Genomic DNA, 25,248 nt, shown 5'->3' with positions numbered 1-25,248 from the left:
GGGGGAAAATGCTATATCTTACAAAGATGTTTATTACAAAGATATTTATAGTAATGATAAATTAAAACAAACCAGTGTTCAAAAACAAGGGACTAATGAAGAACACTGTGAGAAGCTGACACTGTGGAATCCCATAAAGTACCAGTTTTCTAAAGACTTCATCAAGGATGCCCTGGAAATGATACATAGGCATCTACTGGAAGAGCCAGGGAAGTGTAGGTGTGTGTCTGGGCTGGGATGGGAGCATGGATGTGTGTCTGGGCTGGGATGGGAGTGTAGGTGTGTGTTTGGGCTGGGATGGGAGCATGGATGTGTGTCTGGGCTGGGTTGGGAGTGTAGGTGTGTGTTTGGGCTGGGATGGGAGTGTAGGTGTGTGTTTGGGCTGGGATGGGAGGAGGCTTCTCCATCCCAGATCTAACCATCCAACTAAGACAGCTTCTGTCTCTCTTACAGATTAGGATTCCACTGCAACCCCCAAAAGTTCGAAAGCCTTGATAAATACATCGACTATATCTGTCAAAAATGTCAATGGTCTGGGCTTGGTGGTTTCATGCCTCTAATTCCAGCACTTTGGGAGGCTGAGATGTGGATCACGTGAGCCCAGAAGTTTGAGACCAGCCTGGGCAACATGGCAAAACCCCATCTCTACCAAAAAAAGAAAAAAATAGTGGAGCTTGGTGGCGTGCGCCTGTAGTCCCAGCTACTTGTGAGGCTGAGGTGGGAGGATCGCTTGAGTCTAGGAGGTGGAGGTTGCAGTGAGCTGAGATCACGCCACAGCACTCCAGCCTGGGCAACAAAGCCAGACCCTGTCTCACCAAAAAAAAAAAAAAGAAAAAAAAGTTAATAGAGCAAAGTTTTCACTGTTATTAAAATGTAAATTTTACAGAATTATTTTTGTACAAACACAGCACATCTAATCACTGTCATTGAAAGATAGTTCACCCACAGTTCTAGCCACAGAGAACTCCATGTCTAATGAGAGACAGAATTATATGTTGCATGATGGAGTCTTGTGAAAAGCACAAACATCTAAGTCAAAGGATTTGAGTATGAATCTTGGCGCTAGCATTTACTAGTGTTTTACCTTAGGCAGGTTAGATAATCTCTCATTTCCTCATCTGTAAAACTGAAACTGGGTGCTACCTTGCTGAACTGTTTTGAGGATTCCAGATCATATAAGCTAAGCACCTAACACAGTACCTGGATTTTTAAAAGTATGACTAAATGATAGCTGTAATTATTATTTTTATAACTACCTGTGTGATAAGTGCTTTAATAGATGTATAGTCTGTGTATAAATTGCTGTAAATGAGCAAAGAACCAGGAGCCTTTAATTCTCACTTTCAGAAGAGGCCAAATACATATCTTCAAGATATTATTTTAATCATCTGTAAGATTTCAGTAGATGGAAAAGGAGAGAAAGACATTCAGATGGAGGAGACACCATAGATAAAAGAAATGTGGCTTATTGTGGGTGTAATATAGAGTACAGTATATTGATAATACAGATATGTAGCACAGGATACATGGGGACATGGATGGCAGAAAACCTGGCTGGCATAGAGATAGATGTTCAATAAGTTCTTTTGTCTGCTCAATTAAGTTAGTTTCAAGGTAGCTCTGATGAAGATCATAGTTTAACATATTAATGAGATATTTAAAGTATTCATTTCAGTTCTTCTTGCCATTTTTGTCATAACCATAAACATTTAGAATTAGTAGTACTATCTTATATTAAGATTACCCAGTCAGGCACAGCATCCTATTTTAGACCCTAATGAGCTATATATTAATTAGGCTATAAGCTAAGCTGTAACAGAGACCAAAAACTATAGTGGTCCAAACCAGGTATGTGTATTTCTTTTTCACATGACCGTCCCCAGGTAGGTGGGCCATCCAGCATGGCTGGGAACTCGGCTCCTTGAAAATCAGCCTAGCCCCCATGTTCCTTCTGTCTTGCTGCTCTCCCGTCCTCTGGATGGTCTCATCTGCATGATCAAAGCTGGCTCACACCATCAGGCTGAAGTTCTAGCCTGTGGAAAAAGGAAAGAGAAAGAAGGGAACATACACCCAGGCATTTTAAGGATGAGAAGGGGAAGTAACAAACATCATTCTGCTCACATCCCATTGCAGAAACTCAGTCACAGCACGATACCTGGCTTCTAGGGAGGCAGAAGTCTGTAGTCAGGTACCTATCTAACATCCAGGCCAATCTGTTGCTAAAAGGAAGGGACACTGTGTAATGGGGGTCGGTAAGCAGCCTCAGCCATGATCTGTAGTCTCCAAACTAATGGGAAAGAGACTTTTATTTTGCAGCTTTAAAAATGGATTTTTATTTCTCAAAACATGAAAAATAGAGCTTTGTTGTTTTATTTCGAGTCTCCTACTAGGGTACCTCATTTTTAAACTGTACTATATCCTTTTTGTCATCATAGGAGGCTGAGCCAGAGGCCCACAACTGAAGAATTAGAGCAAAGAAACATCCTAAAACGTGAGTATTCTATACTATAGAATGATTCCTTGTGTAATCGTTAACAAGCTGCCTCTACAGATGATCCATTTATCAGTAAGAAGCCATCACGTATTCGTTTACTCAAGATGGATTGAAATAGTCCATTTATGTCACATTTATATGTAATTGTTTATATATTTTTTTAATTTCTTGAATTTCATATTTTATTTTATGGCTTTGAGCCTTATATCCCCCCACCAGACCAGAGTCATGGTCATGACAATTGTGTTTAAGAAAGATGAAATATATTCCATGTATTCCTTCACCCAAATATTAAATAGAAAAAGAATGCTCTGGTCTTCTTGCAAATAAATGTCAAAGAAAAGGCCAAAGGAATCCACAAAGAAACAAATCAAACATTCCTATATTATTATTAATAATAGTTTGTTGCTAGTTTAACAAATGACTCAATTCAAAACAAAATTTTCAATCCATTGCATTTTCCTATGTGGTGATAACTCGGCTTCCTTCTTGAGTTGTTTATAATTTCTCACACTAAAACGTTCTCCATTCATTTTCCTACTTAATTTTCCCATTCTGTTGTTCTCTTTGACCTTAGTTTTTACTCATCCCTGCAGTAGTATTTATTGGAGTTGGTATGTTAAAGCTATGAAACTAATAGAAATACAGTTTGTCATGCTATCGTGTGTCAATGTGGTCAGGCATTGCAGTGAATTAAGAAACAGTTATTTTTAAATTGAGCCTAGCTGTAGTTTTATATATTGTTAACTTGGTTTCAAAAGATCTTTTTATTGTGTGAAATATCAAAGAGGGATGGGTAAAACTCTGAATAGTACTACAATGGTAGTGACGCATGGTGTGGGGGAAATCCTTGTCAGCCAGGCTTTTCGAGTTATCTTGGCCTGCTGGAAGACTCCTCCTCTTCAATCCAAGATACTTTCTTTCCTTTAGGGAAGAAAGATTTTAGTAGCATATTATATTACAGTTGTTAGTACGAAATCAATTCAACAATGAATATGAACTACCATTCAGTGAGAGCAACTACCATGCACCCAGTCTATGGGATCACTTTCTTTGGAATGCTTTTTTCTGGCTTTTTTTGAACATAACTAGAATACAGCCCCAGGAAGTACTTAAGTGGCTACTAATGTATAGAAGAGCCAGTTTGGAGCAGGAAAAATTTATGACTAGAAAAGTAGGAAAATTTTGTGTTTTTGCTTTGCTGAGGAAGAGTAGAAGCAGCATCTAATTTTGACAACAAAACAAACCAAAAAGGTTCATTGCTTTCCATGATAGGTTCCTGGGAAATACTTGTTGAATTAAGTTTTAAGCATGCTCAAATGCAGACCCTAAGCTCCTAAAAAACACAAAGATTATGTCTTACTGGATGCCTGATCCAATACCTAGAAGAAAAAAGGAAGAGCGCATTTTGGGTAATTCTTTCTTGATCCTGTGAGATAAATAGTGCCAAACCACACTAGAGTTTGGTTGTCTGAGGAACTGTTTCATAGATCTAGAAACTTGTCACGCGTTGATCTTAAGGGCTGCATTGGCCTTTATATTCTGTTTTCCTAGAGGTTTGGGAAAGAGTGAGACACTTCAGATTTGACTCCAGCCCTTTTTTTCCTTCCTTCTAAGTTCACCTAAGCGTGTTTATTTCTGGAAACAGAGGCATATTTCCAGCCTGGAGAGGCTGATAACTGGCTTATGATCTGACCCAGTATTATACAGCCAAGGGAGGCGGAAGAAAACTGGGAGAGGTCATCTTTCCCTGAGCAGTCACAGGAAACTGAATGGCCTAACTTAGAAACACTCTACTCAGCCCGTTTGCTTCTTGGTTCTTCCACATAGATTGCTCTTGTTTGATGTTTGTATGTTTCATCTCAGCATTTGTTTAAGAACAGTAGAAAAGTGTGTGATACGGTGTTGTTTTTAAGGACACTTACTTTAACTAGGTCATCTTTTTTTTTTTTTCCCAAGACGGAGCCTCGCTCTGTTGCCCAGGCTGGAGTGCAGTGGCACGATCTCGGCTCACTGCAGCCTCCACCTCTCGGGTTCAAGTGATTTTCCTGCCTCAGCCTCCTGAGTAGCTGGGACTACAGGTGTGCATCACCACCCCTGACTAATTTTTGTATTTTTAGTAGAGACAGGGTTTTGCTATGTTGGCCAGGGTGGTCTCAAACTCCTGACCTCGCGATTCATCCACCTTGGCCTCCCAAAGTGCTGGGATTATGGTTGTAAGCCACTATGCCCGGCCCTAACTAGGTCATCTTTTCTTGACAAACTAGAAAACTAACTCACAGAATAAAACGTTCAACAATTTTTAGAGCCCACCACTAGTTTAATGAACGTGAGTCCAGATGCCGATAAGTGCCATTAGTTTTCACTGGTGACCACAGGACAAATTATATTTCTTAGTGTCATGCACCATACTAGTCCTTACTTGATGTCTTTCCTAATTATTTTGGTGACACTAGAGCTTTTTAAAAAAGACATATTACATATATGTATGTATATTATATTATATTACATTTAGTTGTGCATTTTAGAACCAGTTCCTAAAAACTGATAAAATAGAAAGCAAGTTTTGGTACTTAAAAGGTTAACTTTTGCTAATTAAGAAAGGTGATGTATTTAGCTGAGAATGTAATTCTAGCTATGTCTTATATAGAGAAAAATGAATTAAGCCATTGAGTTCTGCATATATTTTTCCCCAACATTTTATTATGAAAATTTTTAAACATGAAGAAAAGTTGAAGGAATTTTACAGTAAATCCACATATATCTGCCATCTATAGTCTATCATTAACATCTTGCTTTATGACATATCTATTCATCTGTTGATCCAGCTTTTTTTATGCACTTTAAGTTTATGTGTGTTTTTCATTTGTTAAAAACACCCACATGAGGCCAGGTAAGGTGGCTTATGCCTGTAATCCCAAAGCCTTGTAAGGCCAAGGCAGGGGAATTGCTTGAGGCCAGGAGTTTGAGACCAGCCTAGGCAATATAGTGAGATGTCATCTCCACCAAAAATAGAAAAAACGAAATATCAACATGGAAGCATGTAAAAAACAAAAAGAGAAATGAATCCACAAAAAATTTGGCTTTGTGAACCCATTTTACCTGAACTAACAACTCAAGAAGATATTACTCCAGTTGTTGGTATTTTTGTATTTTTCTTTCTTCTCCTTTTAGCTCATCCACAAAATTCTCTGGGTAATATTGCTCGCCAGGCAGGTTTCCTATGGTGCTTGCTGCTGTTTAACCACATGTATTATTTGTTTATTTATCGGAAATGCTTCCTGCAGCTTGTCCGAAATGTTCACCCCTCTCTATTCTGATGAGAGTCACTGAGAGCAAGATTTGTCAATGAACCATGTCACTCCCTTCATGAGTACTCCTCCAGCCTGTTTAAATCAACTGGAAAGAGTTACATCCTACTTTATAATTAGTCCTCTAGTGAATCAAAAAATGAAGGAAGCGTGCAAAAAACTTGGTGAATTTTCAAATACTGAGTTTAAGGTTTAACCTTGACTCTATGAGAGATTTTACAATGACTGTTTAATAAGATTCAGAGAAACTGTCATGGTAGCTCATGCTGGTAATCCCAGCTACTTGGGAGGCTGAGGCGGGAGGATCACTTGAGTCCTGGAGATCAAGACAAGCTTGGGCAACACAGGGAGAGCCCATCTCTGCAAAATAAAAGGAAAGATTCAGAGGAACAGTCGTGTTGGCTTCCCTCTACTTCTCACCCTCGTCCTCTCACTTCACTAAAAGTACAATTTTGAACATGGAAAACGTAAAGAAGTCAGTTTCTGATGTCAAAAATGAATTCAATTCCCTAACTGGTAGCACTAGTTGAACAATATGCTTAATAAGACAAAACTATCAAATATTCCCTTCAAGGAAATGTCATTTTTGCATATTTAATGAAGACTGGAGCATTCTTTAGCTTTGGTATGTATTATATCCAATTTTTTAATCTTTGAAAAATACTTTAAAAATATAGCATAAACACTGTACAGGAAGAGTTGACAAAAATGTTTTAAGAATTATATTTTTGTTTTTATTAACAATGTCATCAATATCACTAACAATATCATCAATTTTTATCAACAATATCAACAATTTTATTTTAACTATCACGTCACCTTGTAAAGCTCTGGTTTGAATCACAGGAACCACAGTGTGGCTTTTGTTTATTATGTATTTTGACAATCCACAAGCTTTATCCAACTCATATGAGGTAATTCTTTGAACCTAAGTATGCATTTTTAAGGATATGAAAGGATATATATTTTGTGAAGAAATTAAAAACCTACAGTACTTTCATAGGAAGAAATTTAAATTATAACCAAATTTGTTTGGCACAAAATGAAAGGATATTAACTCATTGTTTCTTATCTTGTGGGTGATTACAGTTTATGTTCACTCGTTGTCTAATCACCTTCTTTCTTTCTTATGCATTAAAGTTATTATTTCAGAGGAACATAGAAACTTTTCCCTGTTCAGAGAAGGAAAACTGATAGAGAATTTAGCCTGTTCAACTAACAAATACAGATGTTGCAAATATTGAATACTGATATTTTATTCACAATAAAAATAGTTTTAGTTGTAAGAAGTCTATTTGAATTTTAAAATAAATATATTTCATACCTGTCATGGATTAAAAAATTTTTTTTCATTGAACCCGGGAGGCAGAGTTTGCAGTGAGCCAAGATCGCACGACTGCACTCTAGCCTGGGTGACGGAGCGAGACTCTGTCTCAAAAAATAAAATAAAATAAAAACAAAAATAAAAATAAATAAATAAACAAATAGAAGAAGCTTTCCTTTTTCAACCTTTTGGTCAAGCCTTTATGCAGTGTTATTTTTCTCCAAAAGAGTTCATAATAGCACTTTCTAAAACACAATCTTTCATAAGCATCGGTATCCAAGAAGCAAAATGTATGCTCACTTATCGAACAGATGATGAGCTAAAGGAAGCAACAGAAGTTCCTCAAGTAAGCAACAACCAGCAAAACCTGAAGGGGTGTTTATTTCTTTAAAAATTTTGGACATTTTTCTTTAAATCCCATCTGTTGGGCAGCATAAAATTGTATTACTTGGTGAATCACTAGAGAAAGAGAAGACTTTGGAAAGGCAAAGTCACAAGAAAATAAATAATTTCCACCCACAGTACATCATAACCTCATTTAGAACATTCTGGTTTGAAAGCAAAGTCCAAGGAAATGCTTACATTCTGCTTCTATGGAAACCAAGGAAGACAAATCAAATATTTTGGTTGGATTTGAGTGGAAATCAGCAGCTCAGACATGCATCGGATGGTTCTAATTTGCTCTTTTAATATGTCTCAGATTTTCACATGAAGGGCAGATCTAGAAGTAAATTTTCATCTGAATTCTGGTAAATTGTGCTTATAAGCCCATGAGATGATCAACAATAGAGGGCTTTCATTAGAATATGGGCATTGTGGTTTTTTTAAGAATACAACAAGACATCAGGAAGCAAAAACGTTTAAAATTAGTAAAGCAAACCAGTCCTACAAAAAAAAGCATGTGTGTGTGTGTATAAGATGATCAACCTTTCTACAAAATCTTTCAATAACTTTTTAACACTGTTGGTGAAGTGTTTGATCATTATTTGTTAGAATCACGTGATTGTGGCCTGATATACTTTTCTGATTATAAAATCATCTGTAGTAACTGTCATCATGACTTTCCTCCTTTAATAAACAGAAAAGAATGAAGAAGAGGAACAAGAAGCAAAAATGGAACTTAAACGCAGACTCAGCAGAAAGGTAATGAAGTTGTGACTATTAATGAGCATACGTGTTTTGAGATATACTTTGTTTTTTTTTTTAAAAATACTAATCCTCTCTCTGTATGTAAATCAGATGTTTAGAAATAATTTTTCCTATTATTCCTATTAGTCTATAATCATAGACAACAAAATCACCAGCCTGGGCAACATGGAGAAACCCTATCTCTACAAAAAATACAAAAATTAGCTGGCATGGTGGCACATGCCTGTAGTTCCAGCTACTCAGGAGGCTGAGGTGGGGAGATTGCTTCAGCCTGGGAGGTGGAGGTTGCTATGACCTGATATCGTGCCATTGCACTCCAGGCTGGGAGACAGAATGAGACCCTGTCTCAAAAAAAGTAACTAAATAAAATAAATCGATATAATGCACGTGCTATGAATGATGTTTATAATTGCATGTTGTGTTAATTTTGAAAAATTAACAAGGGTTTTAAATTGCATTTACTCTATGAAAATATGTACTCTGTGTGAAAATTTTTAAAGATACAAAAAAAGAAAAAATAAAATCTTGTGTCTTTCATTCAGAGATAGCCATTATTAATATTTCAATGCATATATTTCTATTTTTAAAAATTTGAGTCAGGTGCAGTGTCTTGTACCCATAGTCCCAGCTACTTGGAAGCTGAGTCAGGAGGATTGCTGGAGCCGAGGAGGTCAAGACCAGCCTGGATGAGGCCTTGTTTCAAAAAAAAATAATTAATTAAAAATTAATCTTGATCTCGCTTGATTAGAACAATGATAAAAGAAAAAGAAAAAAGTGGAAAAAAAATTTAATTATAATAAAAAGTATTTCTTAAAATGCTCACACTTTCCATTTCGTGTTGGAAATATTAAACAAATAAATATTTTGTTACTCCTGAACATTTCCCACTATTCCACATCACAGCTGGGTAAGTAATTTATTAAGTGAACTTGATCATCCAGCCTGCCTGCTACAGTGCTACCCAGATTAACAAATGTCTTACCTGCCAAACTCAGACAATTGTTGCCACTTATTTATGAATGTATAAATCTGATGTTAGAGCCATCACTTTTTTCTGTGTTAAAAAAAATAATAGCCTATGGAAAAATCAAGTGCCATCAGAGTTTATATTTCATTATAAATCCTTCTAATAATTCTTCAGGCATACCATATGCACTTAAAAATGGATAAAGTGACTAAAATGTGACATCTCCATGAAGTGTGACCTGACCCACATTTTTGTGGGCTGGCGTCGGGGAGTCTTCAACAAAAGCATTCCAAGGCAGACGAAGGTGGCAATGCTTCATTCCCACAGAAAAGCTATGGGACTATGTCGAAAGTGGTTCTGTTTTCCAAGGAAAAAGATCCTTAATTTATCCATTGTATTAGTCCATTTTCACACTGCTGATAAAAACATACCTGAGATTGAGAAGAAAAAGAGATTTAATTGGACTTATGGTTCCAAATGACTGGTGAGGCCTCAGAATCATGGCAGGAGGCGAAAGGCACTTCTAACATGTCAGCGGCAAGAGAAAATGAGGAGGAAGCAAAACGGGAAACTCTTGATAAACATATCAGGTCTTGTGAGACATTTTGACTATCACAAGAATAGAATGGGAAAGACTGAGCCCCATGATCCAATTACCTTCTCCCGGGTCCCTCCCACAACACGGGAGAATTCTGGGAGATACAATTCAAGTTGAGATTTGGGTGGGGACACAGCCAAACCATATCATTCTGCCCCTGGCCCCTCCAAATCTCACGTCCTCATATTTCGAAACCAATCATGCCTTCCCAACTGTCCACCAAAGTCTTAACTTATTTCAACGTTAACCCAAAAGTCCACAATCCAAAATCTCATCTGAGACAAGGTAAATCCGTTCTACCCATGAGCCTGTAAAATCAAAAGCAAGCTAGTTACTTCCTAGATAAAATGGGGGTACAGGTATTGGGTAAATACAGCTGTTCCAAATGGGAGCTGTTCCAAATTGACCAAAACAAAAGGGGTTGCAGGGCACATGGAAAGTCTGAAATCCAGTGGGGCAGCTAAATTTTAAAGCTCCAAAATTATCCTTTGAATCCAGGTTTCACATCCAAGTCACACTAATGCAAGAGGTGGGTTCCCATGGTCTTGGGCAGCTCCGCCCCTGTGGCTTTGCACGGTACAGCCTCCCTCTTGGCTGCTTTCACAGGCTAGTGTTGAGTGTCTGCAGCTTTTCTAGATGCATGGTATATGCTGTCAGTGGATCTACCATTCTGGGGTCTGGAGGACAATGACCCTCTTTGCACAGCTTGACTAGGCAGTGCCCCAGTAGGGACTCTGTGTGGGGGTTCCAAACCCATATTTCCCTTCTGCACTGCCTAGCAGAGGTTCTCCATGAGGACCCCCCAAACCCTGCCCATGGCAAACTTTGGCCTGGACATCCAGGCATTTCCATACCTCTTCTGAAATCTAGGCAGAGGTTCCCAAACCTCAATTCCTGACTTCTGTTCACCCGCAAGCTCAACACCATGTGGAAGCTGCCAAGGCTTAGGGCTTCCACTCTCTGAAGCCACAGCCCGAGCTCTACATTTGTCCCTTTCAGTCACAGGTAGAGTGGCTGGGGCACAGGGCACCAAGTCCCTAGACTGAACACAGCACATTCCTAGACTGGCCCTGCCCACAAAACCACTTTTTCCGCTTGGGCCTTGAGGCCTGTGATGGGAGAAGCTGTCATGAAGGTCTCTGACATGGCCTGGAGACATTTTCCCCCATGGTCTTCAGGATTAACATTAGCCTCCTTGCTACTTATGCAAATTTCTGCAGCCAGCTTGAATTTCTCCTCAAAAAATGTTTTTTTCTACTGCATCTTCAGGCCGCAAATTTTCTGAACTTTTATGCTCCGTTTCCCTTTTAAAATGGAATGCTTTTAACAGCACCCAAGTCACCTTTTGAATGCTTTACTGTTTAGAAATTTCTTCTGCCAGATACCCTAAATCATCTCTCTCAAGTTCAAAGTTTCACAAATCTCTAGGGCAGGGGCAACATGCCACCATTCTCTTTGCTGAAACAGAATAAGAGTCACCTTTGCGCCAGTTCCCAGCAAGTTCCTCATCTCCATCTGAGACCACCTCAGCCTGGACCTTATTGTCCATGTTGCTATCAGCATTTTTGTCAAAGCCATTCAACAAGTCTCTAGGAGGTTCCAAACTTTCCCACATTTTCCTATCTTCTTCTGAGCCTTCCAAACTGTTCCAACATCTGCCTGTTACCCAGTTCCAAAGTTGATTCCACAGTTTGGGGTATCTTTTTAGGAACACCCCACTCCTGGTACCACTTTACTGTATTAGTCTGTTTTCTTGCTGCTGATAAAGACATATCCTAGAATGGGAAGAAAAAGAGGTTTAACTGGACTTACAGTTCCATATGGCTGGGGAGGCCTCAGAATCCTAACAGGAGACAAAAGACATTTCTTAGATGGTGGCAACAAGATAAAATGAGGAGAAAGCAAAAGCGGAAACCCCTGATAAACCCATCAGATCTCAGGAGACTCATTCACTATCACGAGAATAGCATGGAAAAGACCAGCCCTCATGATTCAATTACCTTCCCCTGGTTCCCTCCCACAACATGTGGGAATTCTGGAGATACAATTCAAGTTGAGATTTGGGTGAGGACACAGCCAAACTGTATCATTTTTTTTCCCTCAAAGCTCATTAATGTCAAATAATGATCAAACTGAAAGACTATTGACTCAGTTTCTAGGGATGACTGTAGTCTTCAATGGCCTTCAAGTTACCATCTGTAGACAAGCAATCACCCCTCCTCATTGCCCTGGGCACTCTTATGATACACATGATCTTTCTCAATCCAGCTGGGCCCCTCCATGAGGCAGCAGTGCCTGCCCTTACCCTCTGCACCCACTTGCCTCCACCATACATAGCTCCATGGTGTAGGTGCAGATCAGCCCGTAGCATTGGTGGCTACCCCATGACTGGGACAGTCCTGAGGACAAGACTGGATGGGGAATTTCTAACCTATGTTGCCACTGGTCACTTTCCTTCTAGCCAGTTTTTGGGAGCAAGGGCTTCTCTACCTCCTTATTTCCACCTGCCCCAAAGTGGCAGCAAGAAGATAGCAATATAGATTGGACAGCACCTAGACTATAACAGATCACTTAGATTAATCTCTCTCTTGTCCACTGCCTATCAGGGCTCTATGAAGATAGAGGGAGCCATAGTTGGCACATCCCTGCTCAAGTGGACTCAAGGTATGGGCCTAGGCCTTCTAAATGTCCTTGAGTGCTTTGAATGTTAGAGTATTGGCTTAGTTCAGAAGGAAACTGAGGCCCAGGAAAGGGCTGTTAATGACTACAGAATGTAGACTCAGTGCAAAATAAGGAGTATCTCTGGACAGGTGTTGTGGCTTATGCCTGTAAACCCAGCACTTTGGGAGACTGGGATGGGAAAATTGCTTGAGCCCAAGAGTTCAAGACCATCCTGGGCAACGTAGAGAGACCCCCCATTCTGTTTAAATAAAAAAATAAATAAGCAATATCTCCAAAGAGGACCACTTAGATGATGGGTAGTCTGGCTGTATACAGAGTATATATAAGAGAGAAAATATATGAAAATGGGCCCTATGACTACAATAGAGGTCTAAGTCTACCTCGCTGGAGATAACTGTGATCCCGCCCAACTGAGAAAAACCAAAATGGGAGTGAACTTCTGTCACAGAGAGTAGATAATGCCTATTTACCAGGGGGCCAGCTTTCTTTCACCTGTCAGAATCTTATTCTTTGGTTTGAGAAAGGAACCAGAGAGAAAAGCAATATAATTACAAATTTGAATCTGGCGAAGACCACAAGGAGGGACCCAAGTTGTTGGAAGTGTCTTGAAGGTTGGAGTTGATTTTAAGCAGTGATGGTCTCAAGGAAGTACAGTTCTCCACCAGCTCTCCCCTCCCCATTCCTGTACATTGGTTTTTCTGGCCAAGGGCATGTTTCCTGTTGGGGCCTTGTCCTTATTATGAATATCTTAAGGACAGCTGTGCTGTAGGCATACCCTTTATTGGACCCTTTCTATGTCATAACTTTTTTTTTTTTGAGACAGAGTCTTGCTCTGTCACCCAGGCTGGAGTGCAGTGGTGCGATCTTGGCTCACTGCAAGCTCCGCCTCCTGGGTTCACACCGTTCTCCTGCCTCAGCCTCCCAAGTAGCTGGGACTACAGGTGACTGCCACCACGCCCAGCTAATTTTTTTTTGTATTTTTAGTAGAGAGGGGGTTTCACTGTGTTAGCCAGGATGGTTTCGATCTCCTGACCTCATGATCCGCCTGCCTCGGCCACCCAAAGTGCTGGGATTACAGGCGTGAGCCACGGCGCCCGGCCTGTATGTCATAACTTTGTACATTTCTGAGTGTATGTGTTTAATATTATAGGAACAGGCTTTTGTTGCCATTTCTAAAAGTTTTTTAGAAAAACTTTTAGAAGTTTTTTGCCTTGATAATTCAATCCATGGCTTTTGCCTTGATAATTCAATCACCAAACCAGCCGTTCTGTATCTGGGTTACTATTGTGTCTGTGCATTGCATATTCCTTGAGTCAGGGATGATAGACCTTTATCACAGTGCCAGGCAAGTTGGGGAAAATAGCATAATGCAGGTGGTTGCCAAAGACTGTGACCTATCTGAAACGATGATTTTTTATAGTCTCAAAAATTAGGGCACACGGCTTTCTAGTTCTCATTAGAAATTCCCAAGATGCTGTTGCCTTTTTTTTTTTTTGATGCCTGAAAGTGACCTTATTTAAGCATAACTTTGAAGTGTTCTGTAGAGAATACTTGCCACCATGAGGCTGTAAGCGATTTACTGAACTCTGCCTTTTTCCTTGTCCTCCTGCAGCTCAGTCTGAGACCCACAGTGGCAGAGCTACAAGCTCGAAGGATCCTGCGATTTAATGAGTATGTAGAAGTCACAGATTCTCCTGACTATGACCGCCGAGCAGACAAGCCCTGGGCCAGGTTAACACCTGCAGACAAGGCAAGAATCCCAGTGGATTTCGTGTTGATTGTGTTGCTTTTCTGGAAGCTCCAATATCCACATTCCCCCTACTTAAGTCATCCTAGGGGATGAGATCTTACCAAATATTACAACGGTTTTCTGCCTCTGATTATTTAAGCCAGTTAAAGTGATATGTTTAGTGATATCAATGTAGTTCTTTCAACTAAGTCTCAGAGAAAAGTAGTTCTTATTTACCATAAAACCCACCTGCTTTCATACCTGGATGGGGAGGGCTTTCTCACATCCAGGATTTATCCTTACTCTTAGAAAATATAACTTATACCACTTATCATTTTAAAGGGATATGTTAACAATAGAAAGATTTGATTTTTGTCAAGACTGGCACACTTTTAATAGAAATGACAAGACAGCAAATAGTTTAGGCTATGTGGGCCATACAATCTTTGTTGCAACTGCCCAGTCCTGCCATTGTAGCATGAAAACAGCCACAGACAATGCGTAATTGAATGGATATGTTTATGTTCCAATAAAACTTTATCTACAAAAACAGATGGTGGGCCAAATTTGGCCTGCAGGTCAGGCTTACCAACCCCTACTCTAAATCATTGCACACAGTTCCTGAAAAATGAAAAATACAGTGGGTTCTATCAATGTAGAAAGACTTTTATCTTATGAGTACCATTGTTCCATAGGCAAAGATTCTTTCCAACCATTTGTTTTTAAATTGTTCTAATTTTTCTCTCTTAGCAAAATCTGGTATTGAATAAACTTATGCTATATCCAGTTTTTTTTTTAATCGTAAGTACTTTTGCTTAAACATGCCACGTCTTAATGCTAAAACTAGGCATTTAAGCACACTCTGTGCTGACCCTTTTTAATAGGAAGCTTCATTATTTAAAGTACGTACTGTGCATCAAGCACATACTGGAGATACAGATTCAGAAATCCTTAGTTCATAAGTACAAATGAAAAGTAAGAGGAATAAGATCACAAAGGAAGAATGTTCAGAACAAGAGTAGAGGAGAAGGAGGCTGAGAAAAGCACTCCAGGGACATTTTAGGAAGAAGCAGCAGAAAAATATTGAGAAGAAATGTCTGTGAGGTGGGGAAAGAGGAGAAGCTCGTAGCACAGCAGCTAGGAAGTACTGTCAGGGAGGACGGCCATGTGTGTGCAGTGACATGGTGAGAGGGAGCATTTTGGTGGCCTGATGGGTGGAAGCCTGTGATGGAGACAATGAGGATCAAACACAATCCTGAGAATTTGGGCCCTGAAGGGTAGCAGTATCATAAGGCAGTCGTTCAACATATGGCTGGTGATTGTGAAGGTTAATAAGCTTGGGTGCGTAAATTTGGAAAACGAGATACGGTATCAAGGGAGTGATTTTTTTTTTCAATTTATGGGAAATACTTGAACAATTTTTTATGCTGTGAAGGGGTCAAAAGAAAGGGAGAGGTTGAACATACAGGAGGAAAAGTCAGTAACTGATAGAGTGGGAAAAAAATCACTGGAGTAACAGGACAGTACTTATGTGGAAGAGGCAAGGAGCAGACCCTTGAGGACAGGAGGGAGAGCACAGGCTGAGGAAGCTAGGAAGTCATATTTCATTGTGCTTTTACTTTGCCTCTTGCTCATTTTGAGTGAAGTTGAGCAAATTTTCATATGCCTATTGGGCATTTGGATTCCACTCCACTGAAGTGTCTTTTGCCCATTTTCTTTTGGGTTGTCAATTTTTTCTGATTCATAGGAGTTCTTCATATATTTCAGTTATATATGTTGCAAATATTGATTTAACAAGATTCTTAAACTTCATACAGTCAAATTTGTCAACCTTTTTCTTTATGGCTTATGATTTTGTTTCTGGTTTTAAACATTCTTTGCATACCAAAATGATAGATATATTCTCATATACTGTCTTCTAAAGTGTTTATAGTTTTGCTTTTCACATTTAACTTCTTGGTTTGCCTGGAGTTGTTTTTTGGGGAAAGTATAAGATATGCTTTCAGTTTTCTTGGTCATCTGTATTATATGTTTGTTTTTTATGTCATTATTTGCTCTTTTCTCTTCTTCCCCTTAATTTTTTGGGCTTTATTGGCTGTTCTGTTCTAACCTAAGATAGACTCTCCAGATTATTAATTTTCATCCTTCCTTATTTTCTGATAGAAGCACTGAGGGTTAGAAATGACTCTGTGTGTCAGTGATTTGCAACCTTGGCTACACATTGGAATCACCTATAGATCTTTAAGAATGCAGATGTCTGGGTCCCCTCTCCAGAGATGCTGATCTCATTGGTCTGGGATGTGGCCTTTATATTGGGATTTGTAGTAATTATGTCTCATATGTCCTTGAAAACAATATGTGTCCTACAGTTTGAGGGTGTGCAAATTCTCCTGTAAAATCAGTCTTGTTAGTTCTATTCAGATTTCTGTAGCCTTAGTTTTTTTTTTTTTTTTTTTTTTGTCTATTTGATCTGTCAGGTAACAAATAAGATGTGTTAAATCTCCCACTATGTGGATTTTTTTGTACTTCTTATAATTCTGTCAATTTTGCTTCATTTATTGTGAGGTGTGTCATTAGATATATATGTTTAGAATGTATACATTTTCCTGATGAAAACTTTGTTATATTTAAAAATATAACTTTTAAACTAGATTATCAAAATGAGTTATTTTAGACTACCTTGGTACTATGAATTGAAGCAACAAACCTCTGTGACGTTTAGCTCATGGCTTTGAATTTTCAGTGTACATTTCATCCCTCCCTGCCTATCCCCTTACTTACTGTCTCACACGTCCATGTGAAGAGGCCTGACATTCCTGTCTTATATTAATAAGAAAAATGAAACAAAATAGTGGTAAAGTGTTGGGGCGGTGAAAATTTTTGGGGGTGGTATGGAGAGATAATGGGCGATGTTTCTCAGAGCTGCTTCGAGCAGGATTAGGGGAGGCGTGGGAACCTACAGTGGGAGAGATTCAACTGAAGAAAGATTTTGGGGTAAAGGGTGATATTGTGGGGTTGTTAGAAGGAGCATTTGTCATATAGAATTATTGGTGATGGCCTGGATGCGATTTTGTATGGATTGAGAAACTAAATGAAAGATACAAGGTCCGAATAAGAGAAGGAGAAAAACAGGTATTAAAGGACTAAGAATTGGGAGTACCCAGTCCAAGTGAAAGCAAAGAGAGGCTGGGATGAAGGGTGCAAGGAATAGTAAAGAAAGCATGTTTGAGATCCAGAACAGAATAATGGGTTATGGAGGGGTTGTTGAGGGAGGTATTGAGAATAGGAGAGTATATGTGTTTGGCACCACGGGGTGGATAGGCAAAACAATTTGGTTGATAAGGCGCAGATCCTGAACTAACCTGTAAGACTTGTCTGGTGTTTGGGCAGGTAAAATGGGGGAATTGTAAGGAGAGTTTATATGTTTTAGAAGCCCATGCTGTATCAGGAGAGTGATAACAGTCTTTAATCCTTTTAAAGCATGCTGTGGGATGGGATACTGGTGTTGAGCGAGGTGAGAGTGATAGGTTCTAATGGGATGGTAAGGGGTGCATCATTTGTCGCCGAGGAGGGAGTAGAGGTGTCCTAGACACTTGTGGATTCAGGTGGGGAGATACAAGGAGAGGATGCGAAGGAGGTTTTGAACTGGGGGAAAAGGTGGCAATGAGGTGTGGCTGTAGCCCAGGAATAGTCAGGGAAGCAGATAACTTAGTTAAAATGTGTCTATCTAATAAGGTAGCTGGGCAGATGGGGATAACTAAAAAGGAGTGCTTAAAAGAGTATTGTCTAAGTTGGCACCAGAGTTGGGGAGTTTTAAGAGGTTTAGAAGCCTGGCCATCAATACCCACAACAGTTATGGAGGCAAAGGAAAAACGCCTTTGTAAAGAAGGTCATGTGGAGTTGGTAGCCTCCGTATTAACTAAGAAGAGGACGGAGTGTAACTACACTGTAAGAGTTACCCAAAGCATCTGTGATGGTCCAGGAGGCTTCCAAGGCGGCCGGGCAGTGTCAGTCTTCAGCCGCTAAGCCGAGAAGATTTGGGGAGGAGTCAGTCAGAACCTTGGGCCAGTTGGGCAGTCCAATTTCCAGTGGGGTCCCGCACAGATGGGACATGGCTTAGGAGGAATCCCAGGCTGCGGGCATTCCTTGGCCCAGTAGCCAGATTTCCAGCAATTGAAGCAAGATCCTGGGGGAGGAAGACCTGAAGGAATGCCTGACCTCTGTGGCTTAGGTGTTTTGAAGTTTTCATATGCTGGAGATATGGCTGGGGTTTCTCTCACAGTGGAGGCAAGTAATTGCAACTATTCTCTATTATTGTACACCTGGAAGGTGAGGTTAATTAAGTCCTGTTGTGGGGTTTGAGGGCTGGAATCTAATTTTTGGAGCTTTTTCTAATGTCGGGAGTTTACTGGGTGATAAAATGCATATTAAGAATAAGGCGGCCTTCTAGCCCCTCTGGGTCTAGGGCGGTAAAGCGTCTAAGGGTTGCTGCTAAGCAGGCCATGAACTGGGCTGGGTTCTTTAACTTGGGTAGTTTCTTTAAGTTTGTCATAATTAATGGCTTTGTAAGCTGCCTTTTAAGCCCTTCAACTAGGCAGGAAACCATGTAATCTCGCCTAGCTATACCTGATATAGTTCCACTGGGGATCTTCTCGGGGAACTGCTCTAATGCCTTCCTGGAGGTCTGGCTCATGAAGCCAGCGGTTATCGGCGTGAGATTGGGCTAGAGAAAAAGCTCTTTCCCGTTCATCTGGGTAGAAGTTAGGATGACATTTAAGTCACTCCAGGTTAAATTGTAGGACAGAGTTAGATATCGGAATTCCTGTATATGTTTAGTGGGGTCTGATGAGAAAGAGCCTAAATGCTGACTGATTTGGGAAAGGTCTGATAGAGAAAAAGGCACATGTACCCTGACTATGCCTTCAGCTCCAGCCACCTCTCTAAGAGGAAATTGTTGGGCAGGTGAGGGAGGGCTAGTCGTGGAACGAAACTGTAAGCCAGACTGGGTGTCAGGAGGGGAGGTGATAGAAGGATTATAGGGTGGGGGAGCAGAAGCTGAGGAAGAATTGCGACCTGGCTTGGCCTAGCGAGGAACAACCTGGGGAGAAAGAGAGAGGTCAGATGAGTCCATAGAAAAGGATTCAGAGAACTCAGAGCTTGGAGTGGAGACTGAAAGAGCAGACAGGAGAGAAAGAAGAAAGATTTGGGATGGGTCTCACTGGGAGCAGAGACTAGGGAGGGATGAATGTGTAAAAGAATGCCTGGACGTCAGGCACTTCAGACCATTTGTCCATTTTTCAACAAAAATTATCTAGATCTTGTAGGATAGACAAATCGAAAGTGCCATTCTCTGATCACTTGGAACTGGTGTCGAGTTTGTACTGGGGCCAAGCGGTATTGCAGAAGAAAATAAGATGCTTAGATTTTAGGTCAGGCTAGAGTTGAAGAGGTTTTAAGTTCTTGAGAACACAGGCTAAGGGAGAAGAAGGAGGAATGGAGGGTGGAAGTTTGCCATAGTTGAAGGAGGCAAGTTTAAAAAGAAGGGTAGAGGGCTACAACATGGGTAAGCAGCCAAAGCAGGCATCCCCGCAATTGACTTGCCAACAAGGGAATGTGGGTGAATGTTCAAGGCAGGCGTCCCTGCGGAGATCAGACACCAGGGGAATGTGGGTGAATAATCAGAGAGGCGTCCCCACAATGGTTAAACACCAAGGGAAGGCTGCCTTCCCGAGTCCGTGACCGGTGCCAGAGTTTTGGGTTCATGGATAAAATGTGTCTCCTTTATCTCTACCAGAAAATGAAAGGAATTGAAATTAAGAGAAGGGAGAGATTGAAGGGTAGCGCCAAGATTGAAAGGAGAAAGAGGTTGAGGGATAGTGAGAGGGGCTGGAGAAGAGAGTAAAAAGAGGCCGCTTAACCGATTTAAAATTGGTGAGATGTTCCTTGGGCTGGTTGGTCTGAGGACCTGAGGTCGTTGGTGGATCTCTTCACGGAGTGAGGGTGAGGACAGGAGACTGGTCTCCCAAAGGAGTCCCGCTGACCCGGGTCTTCAGCACTGAATGTCTCACGCGTCCATGTGAAGGGACCACCAAACAGGCTTTGTGCAAGCACCATGGCTGTTTATTTCACCTGGGTGTGGGTGGGCTGAGTCTGAAAAGAGAGTCAGCAAAGGGTAATGGGATTATCATTAGTTCCTATAGGTTTTGGGATAGGCGGTGGAGTTAAGAGCAATGTTTTGGGGGCAGGGGGTGGATCTCACAAAGTACATTCTCAAGGGTGGGGACAAAGAACCTTCTTAAGGGTGGGGAAGATTATAAAGAATCTTCCTAAGGGTGGGGGAGATTACAAAGTACATTGCTCAGTTAGGTTGGGGCAGAAATAAATCACAATGGTGAAATGTCATCAATTAAGGCTATTTTCACTTTTTTTGTGGATCTTCAGTTGCTTCGGGCCAGCTGGATGTGCAGGTCACTGGAGATATGATGGCTTAGCTTGGGCTCAAAGGCCTGACACTAAGCACCAGCTTGCAATTTTTTGTTTGTCCTTGAAGGGTCAGATATTCTAGCTTACCCTTACACTGAGGATATGCCATTTGGTCACCAATTTATGGAGAGAGAATTATTTATTAGACCTGGGTGGATTTTGTGTGTCTTCTGTATTTCACCAAATCATAAAGATGCCTCCTTAAATTCACTAGATTTAACACAAGTGCCCTCAAGGTCACAGCCAGTTTCATTGCTAACTTACCTTATTTCTCTGGCCATGATCTTATTTTACTCATTCTCGTTGAAGTATTTTTTACTCTTTTCCCAACTGTTTAGTACATTTAAAGCAGTTTTTAGATGCTATGTTTAGCATTTTAATTGTTTTTCAATAGAAGAGTTAGTCAAGGCATCTGGGATGCCATTTTGCTAGAAATAATACTGCATTCTGAACTTGGTGCAAGGTTTCTTCCATCCTCCTTTCCTTTCAGTTGTGGGCTTTTGGTCATTCACCTCTCGTTTTGTGGCTCCTAGTTGACCCTGCTCTAGTCACTGTTTCTGTGCAGTGACCTTCCCCAAAACTTAGTGATTGAAAACAGCAACTATTTTATATCTTACAGATTTTGTAGGTTGGAGATTTAGGGCTCAGCTAGGTGATTCTTCTGCTCTTCATGAGGTTGACTAAGGTCACTCAATGTTATTCAGCTGACAAATAGGCTACTTTGGAGGCTCCAAGACAGCCTCTCTAACATGTCTGGTGTCTTGGTAGGGATGGCTCAGAGGCAGGGCTCAACTCTGGCTCCTAGTCGACCAAACTTACCTATACATGGCCTCTTCAGCATGGTAGCCTGAGTCATCAGTCTTCTTACATGGTGGCTGAGCAAATGTCCCAAGAGAACCAGGTAAAAGCTATATGGCCTTACCTGATCTGGCTTTGGAAGGCATCCAGCCTCACTTCTACTACATTCTGTTAGTTACAGGCAAGTCATAAGACCAGCTCAAGCTTCAAGGAAAGGGGAATTAATTAGCTCCACTTCTTGACAGGGAGTGACGAGATTACAATTGTGGCCAAATTTGGAAAATATAATTTTCCACACCCACCATTCCCAGCTATTTTTTTTTTTTTTTTTTTTTTGAGATGGAGTCTCGCTCTGTCGCCCAGGCTGGAGTGCAGTGGCCGGATCTTGGCTCACTGCAAGCTCCGCCTCCCGGGTTTACACCATTCTCCTGCCTCAGCCTCCCAAGTAGCTGGGACTACAGGTGCCCGTCACCTCACCCGGCTAGTTTTTTTGCATTTTTTAGTAGAGACGGGGTTTCACCATGTTAGCCAGGATGGTCTCGATACCCCGACCTCGTGATCCGCCCGTCTCGGCCTCCCAAAGTGCTGGGATTACAGGCTTGAGCCACCGCGCCCAGCCCATTCCCAGCTATCTTATTATTCAAACGCAAAACTTCAGAAAGGCAGGTAGGGCCAGATAAATGAGTAAAGGTCACTGCAGTTGCCAAGTATGCAAACAGGGAGAGTCTAAATGACTAACCACCCTCATATGGAAACTAAATTGTCCAAACCCTAGAAATGGTTCTTTTTAACTCTTGTTCTTTTGTTAGAAGGTAAAGCTCATTCCTCTCTAGCTGTAACAGAGAGGATTTTTTTTTTTTTTTAATTTTATGTTGAAACAAAAATGGGATTTTGTTCTGGACTTCCAGGCTGCAGGGGAAAGGTACATGGCCAGGTTTTCTGCCACAGGCTTTGTTTCTGTTTATGAGTGCTTTGAAGGCACATGACCTTGGCATTTCCCTTGCAGATCTGATCCCCAGAGCATAGCCACAGCCCCTTCCTCCTCACACATGGGCCTCATTTTCTCCCTCTGACAGTATCTCTCACATTTCTCCTGAGACTTTTTAAAGTCTAAAAGGCAGCATTTTTAGAAGTGGATTTTTATTGTGTATGTGTGTGTATCTCTACAAGAAAATTAAGAGGTAGAATTTCTTTTAAATAGAAAAAATATTGGCCAGGCATGGTGGCTCATGCCTATAATCCTAGCACTTTGGGAGGCCGAGGTGGGCAGATTTCTTGAGCTAAGGAGTTTGAGACCAGCCTGAGTGATGTGGTGGAACCCTGTCTCTACTAAAAAATACAAAAAATTTGCCGGATGTGGTGGCACGTGCCTGTAGTCCCAGCTACTCGGGAAGCTGAGGTGGGAGAATTGCTTGAGCCCAGAAGCAGGAGGCTGCAGAGAGCCATGACACTGCACTCCAGCCTGTGCAGCAGAGCCAGACCTTGTCTCAAAATAAATAAATAAATGAATAATATGGTACACTTTTTAAAGATAAAAAATAGAAAAATGCAACAATTTAAGATGTTTATGTGTAGTATATTGTATATACACAGGTGATGAATATTCATTGGGCCATATCTGAATATTCAAAACTGCAAAAATAAGAAAAACACTTTAATGCACAGTACTTTTAAGAATTTCTGAGGGGCGGAGCAAGATGGCCGAATAGGAACAGCTCCAGTCTCCAACTCCCAGCGCGAGTAACACAGAAGACCGGTGATTTCTGCATTTTCAACTGAGGTACTGGGGTCATCTCTCTAGGGAGTGCCGGACAATCGGTGCTGGTCAGCTGCTGCAGCCTGACCAGCGTGAGCTGAAGCAGGGCGAGGCATCGCCTCACCTGGAAGCGCAAGGGGGAAGGAAATCCGTTTTCCTAGCCAGGGGAACTGAGACACATAACACCTGGAAAATCGCGTAACTCCCACCCCAATACTGCGCTTTAAGGAAACAGGCACACCAGGAGAATATATCCCACACCTGGCCGGGAGGGTCCCACGCCCACGGAGCCTCCCTCACTGCTAACACAGCAGTCTGCGGCGATCTATCCGCAAGGGAGCAGCGAGGCTGGGGGAGGGGCGCCCGCCATTGCTGAGGCTTAGGTAGGTAAACAAAGCCGCTGGGAAGCTGGAACTGGGTGGAGCTCACAGCAGTTCAAGGAAACCTGCCTGTCTCTGTAGACTCCACCTCTGGGGACAGCCCACAGCTGAGGTCCAATAGGGAAAGCAGCGGGGGCGGTGCAGAGGCGAAGGACTCTGTCTGACAGCTTTGGGGAGAGCCGTGGATCTCCCAACGCGGAGGTTGAGATCCGAGAACGGACAGACTGTCTGCTCAGGTGGGTCCCTGACCCCTGAGTAGCCTAGCTGGGAGACATCCCCCACTAGGGGCAGTCTGACACCCCACACCTCACAGGGTGGAGTCATCCCTGAGAGGAAACTTCCAAAGGAAGAATCAGACAGGTACACTCGCTGCTCAGCAATATTCTATCTTTGGCAACCTCTGCTGCTGATACCCAGGCAAACAGGGTCTGGAGTGGACCTCAAGCAATCTCCAACAGACCAACAGACAGTCCTTCTGACTGTCAGACGGAAAACTATCAAACAGGAAGGACACCTATACCAAAACCCCATCAGTACGTCACCATCATCAAAGACCAGAGACAGATAAAACCACAAAGATGGGGAAAAAGCAGGGCAGAAAAGCTGGAAATTCAAAAAATAAGAGCGCATCTCCCCCTGCAAAGGAGCGCAGCCCATCGCCAGCAACGGATCAAAGCTGGTCAGAGAATGACTTTGACGAGATGAGAGAAGAAGGCTTCAGTCCATCAAACTTCTCAGAGCTAAAAGAGGAATTACGTACCCAGCGCAAAGAAACTAAAAATCTTGAAAAAAAAGTGGAAGAATTGACAGCTAGACTAATTAATGCAGAGAAGATCATAAACGAAATGACAGAGATGAAAACCATGACACGAGAAATACGTGACAAATGCACAAGCTTCAGTAACCGACTCGATCAACTGGAAGAAAGAGTATCAGCGATTGAGGATCAAATGAATGAAATGAAGCGAGAAGAGAAACCAAAAGAAAAAAGAAGAAAAAGAAATGAACAAAGCCTGCAAGAAGTATGGGATTATGTAAAAAGACCAAATCTACGTCTGATTGGGGTGCCTGAAAGTGAGGGGGAAAATGGAACCAAGTTGGAAAACACTCTTCAGGATATCATCCAGGAGAACTTCCCCAACCTAGTAGGGCAGGCCAACATTCAAATTCAGGAAATACAGAGAACGCCACAAAGATACTCCTCCAGAAGAGCAACTCCAAGACACATAATTGCCAGATTCACCAAAGTTGAAATGAAGGAAAAAATCTTAAGGGCAGCCAGAGAGAAAGGTCGGGTTACCCACAAAGGGAAGCCCATCAGACTGACAGCAGATCTCTCGGCAGAAACTCTACAAGCCAGAAGAGAGTGGGGGCCAATATTCAACGTTCTTAAAGAAAAGAATTTTCAACCCAGAATTTCATATCCAGCCAAACTAAGTTTCATCAGTGAAGGAGAAAGAAAATCCTTTACAGATAAGCAAATGCTTAGAGATTTTGTCACCACCAGGCCTGCCTTACAAGAGACCCTGAAGGAAGCCCTAAACATGGAAAGGAACAACCGGTACCAGCCATTGCAA

General features: G+C 41.4%; 1 protein-coding gene across 8 annotated transcripts in view; it reads left to right on the top strand.

The window, feature by feature from the left end:
- Nucleotides 1-25,248, top strand: part of PHACTR2 (phosphatase and actin regulator 2) — a 308,168-nt gene that overhangs the window by 242,454 nt on the left and 40,466 nt on the right. For all 8 annotated transcript variants that reach the window (XM_033235201.1, XM_033235199.1, XM_033235205.1 and 5 more), the window contains 3 exons: nt 2,436-2,491; nt 8,211-8,272; nt 14,138-14,275. In XM_033235201.1, the coding sequence (XP_033091092.1) occupies nt 2,436-2,491; nt 8,211-8,272; nt 14,138-14,275 (256 nt within the window). The remainder of the gene's footprint in view (nt 1-2,435; nt 2,492-8,210; nt 8,273-14,137; nt 14,276-25,248) is intronic.

Source organism: Trachypithecus francoisi, unplaced genomic scaffold (genome assembly GCF_009764315.1).
Source record: "Trachypithecus francoisi isolate TF-2019V2 unplaced genomic scaffold, Tfra_2.0 Lachesis_group15, whole genome shotgun sequence".
NCBI classification, from domain to species: Eukaryota; Metazoa; Chordata; class Mammalia; order Primates; family Cercopithecidae; genus Trachypithecus; species Trachypithecus francoisi.
The sequence above is the reverse complement of the archived record's forward strand: the minus strand, read 5'-3'. Positions and strand labels throughout refer to the sequence as shown.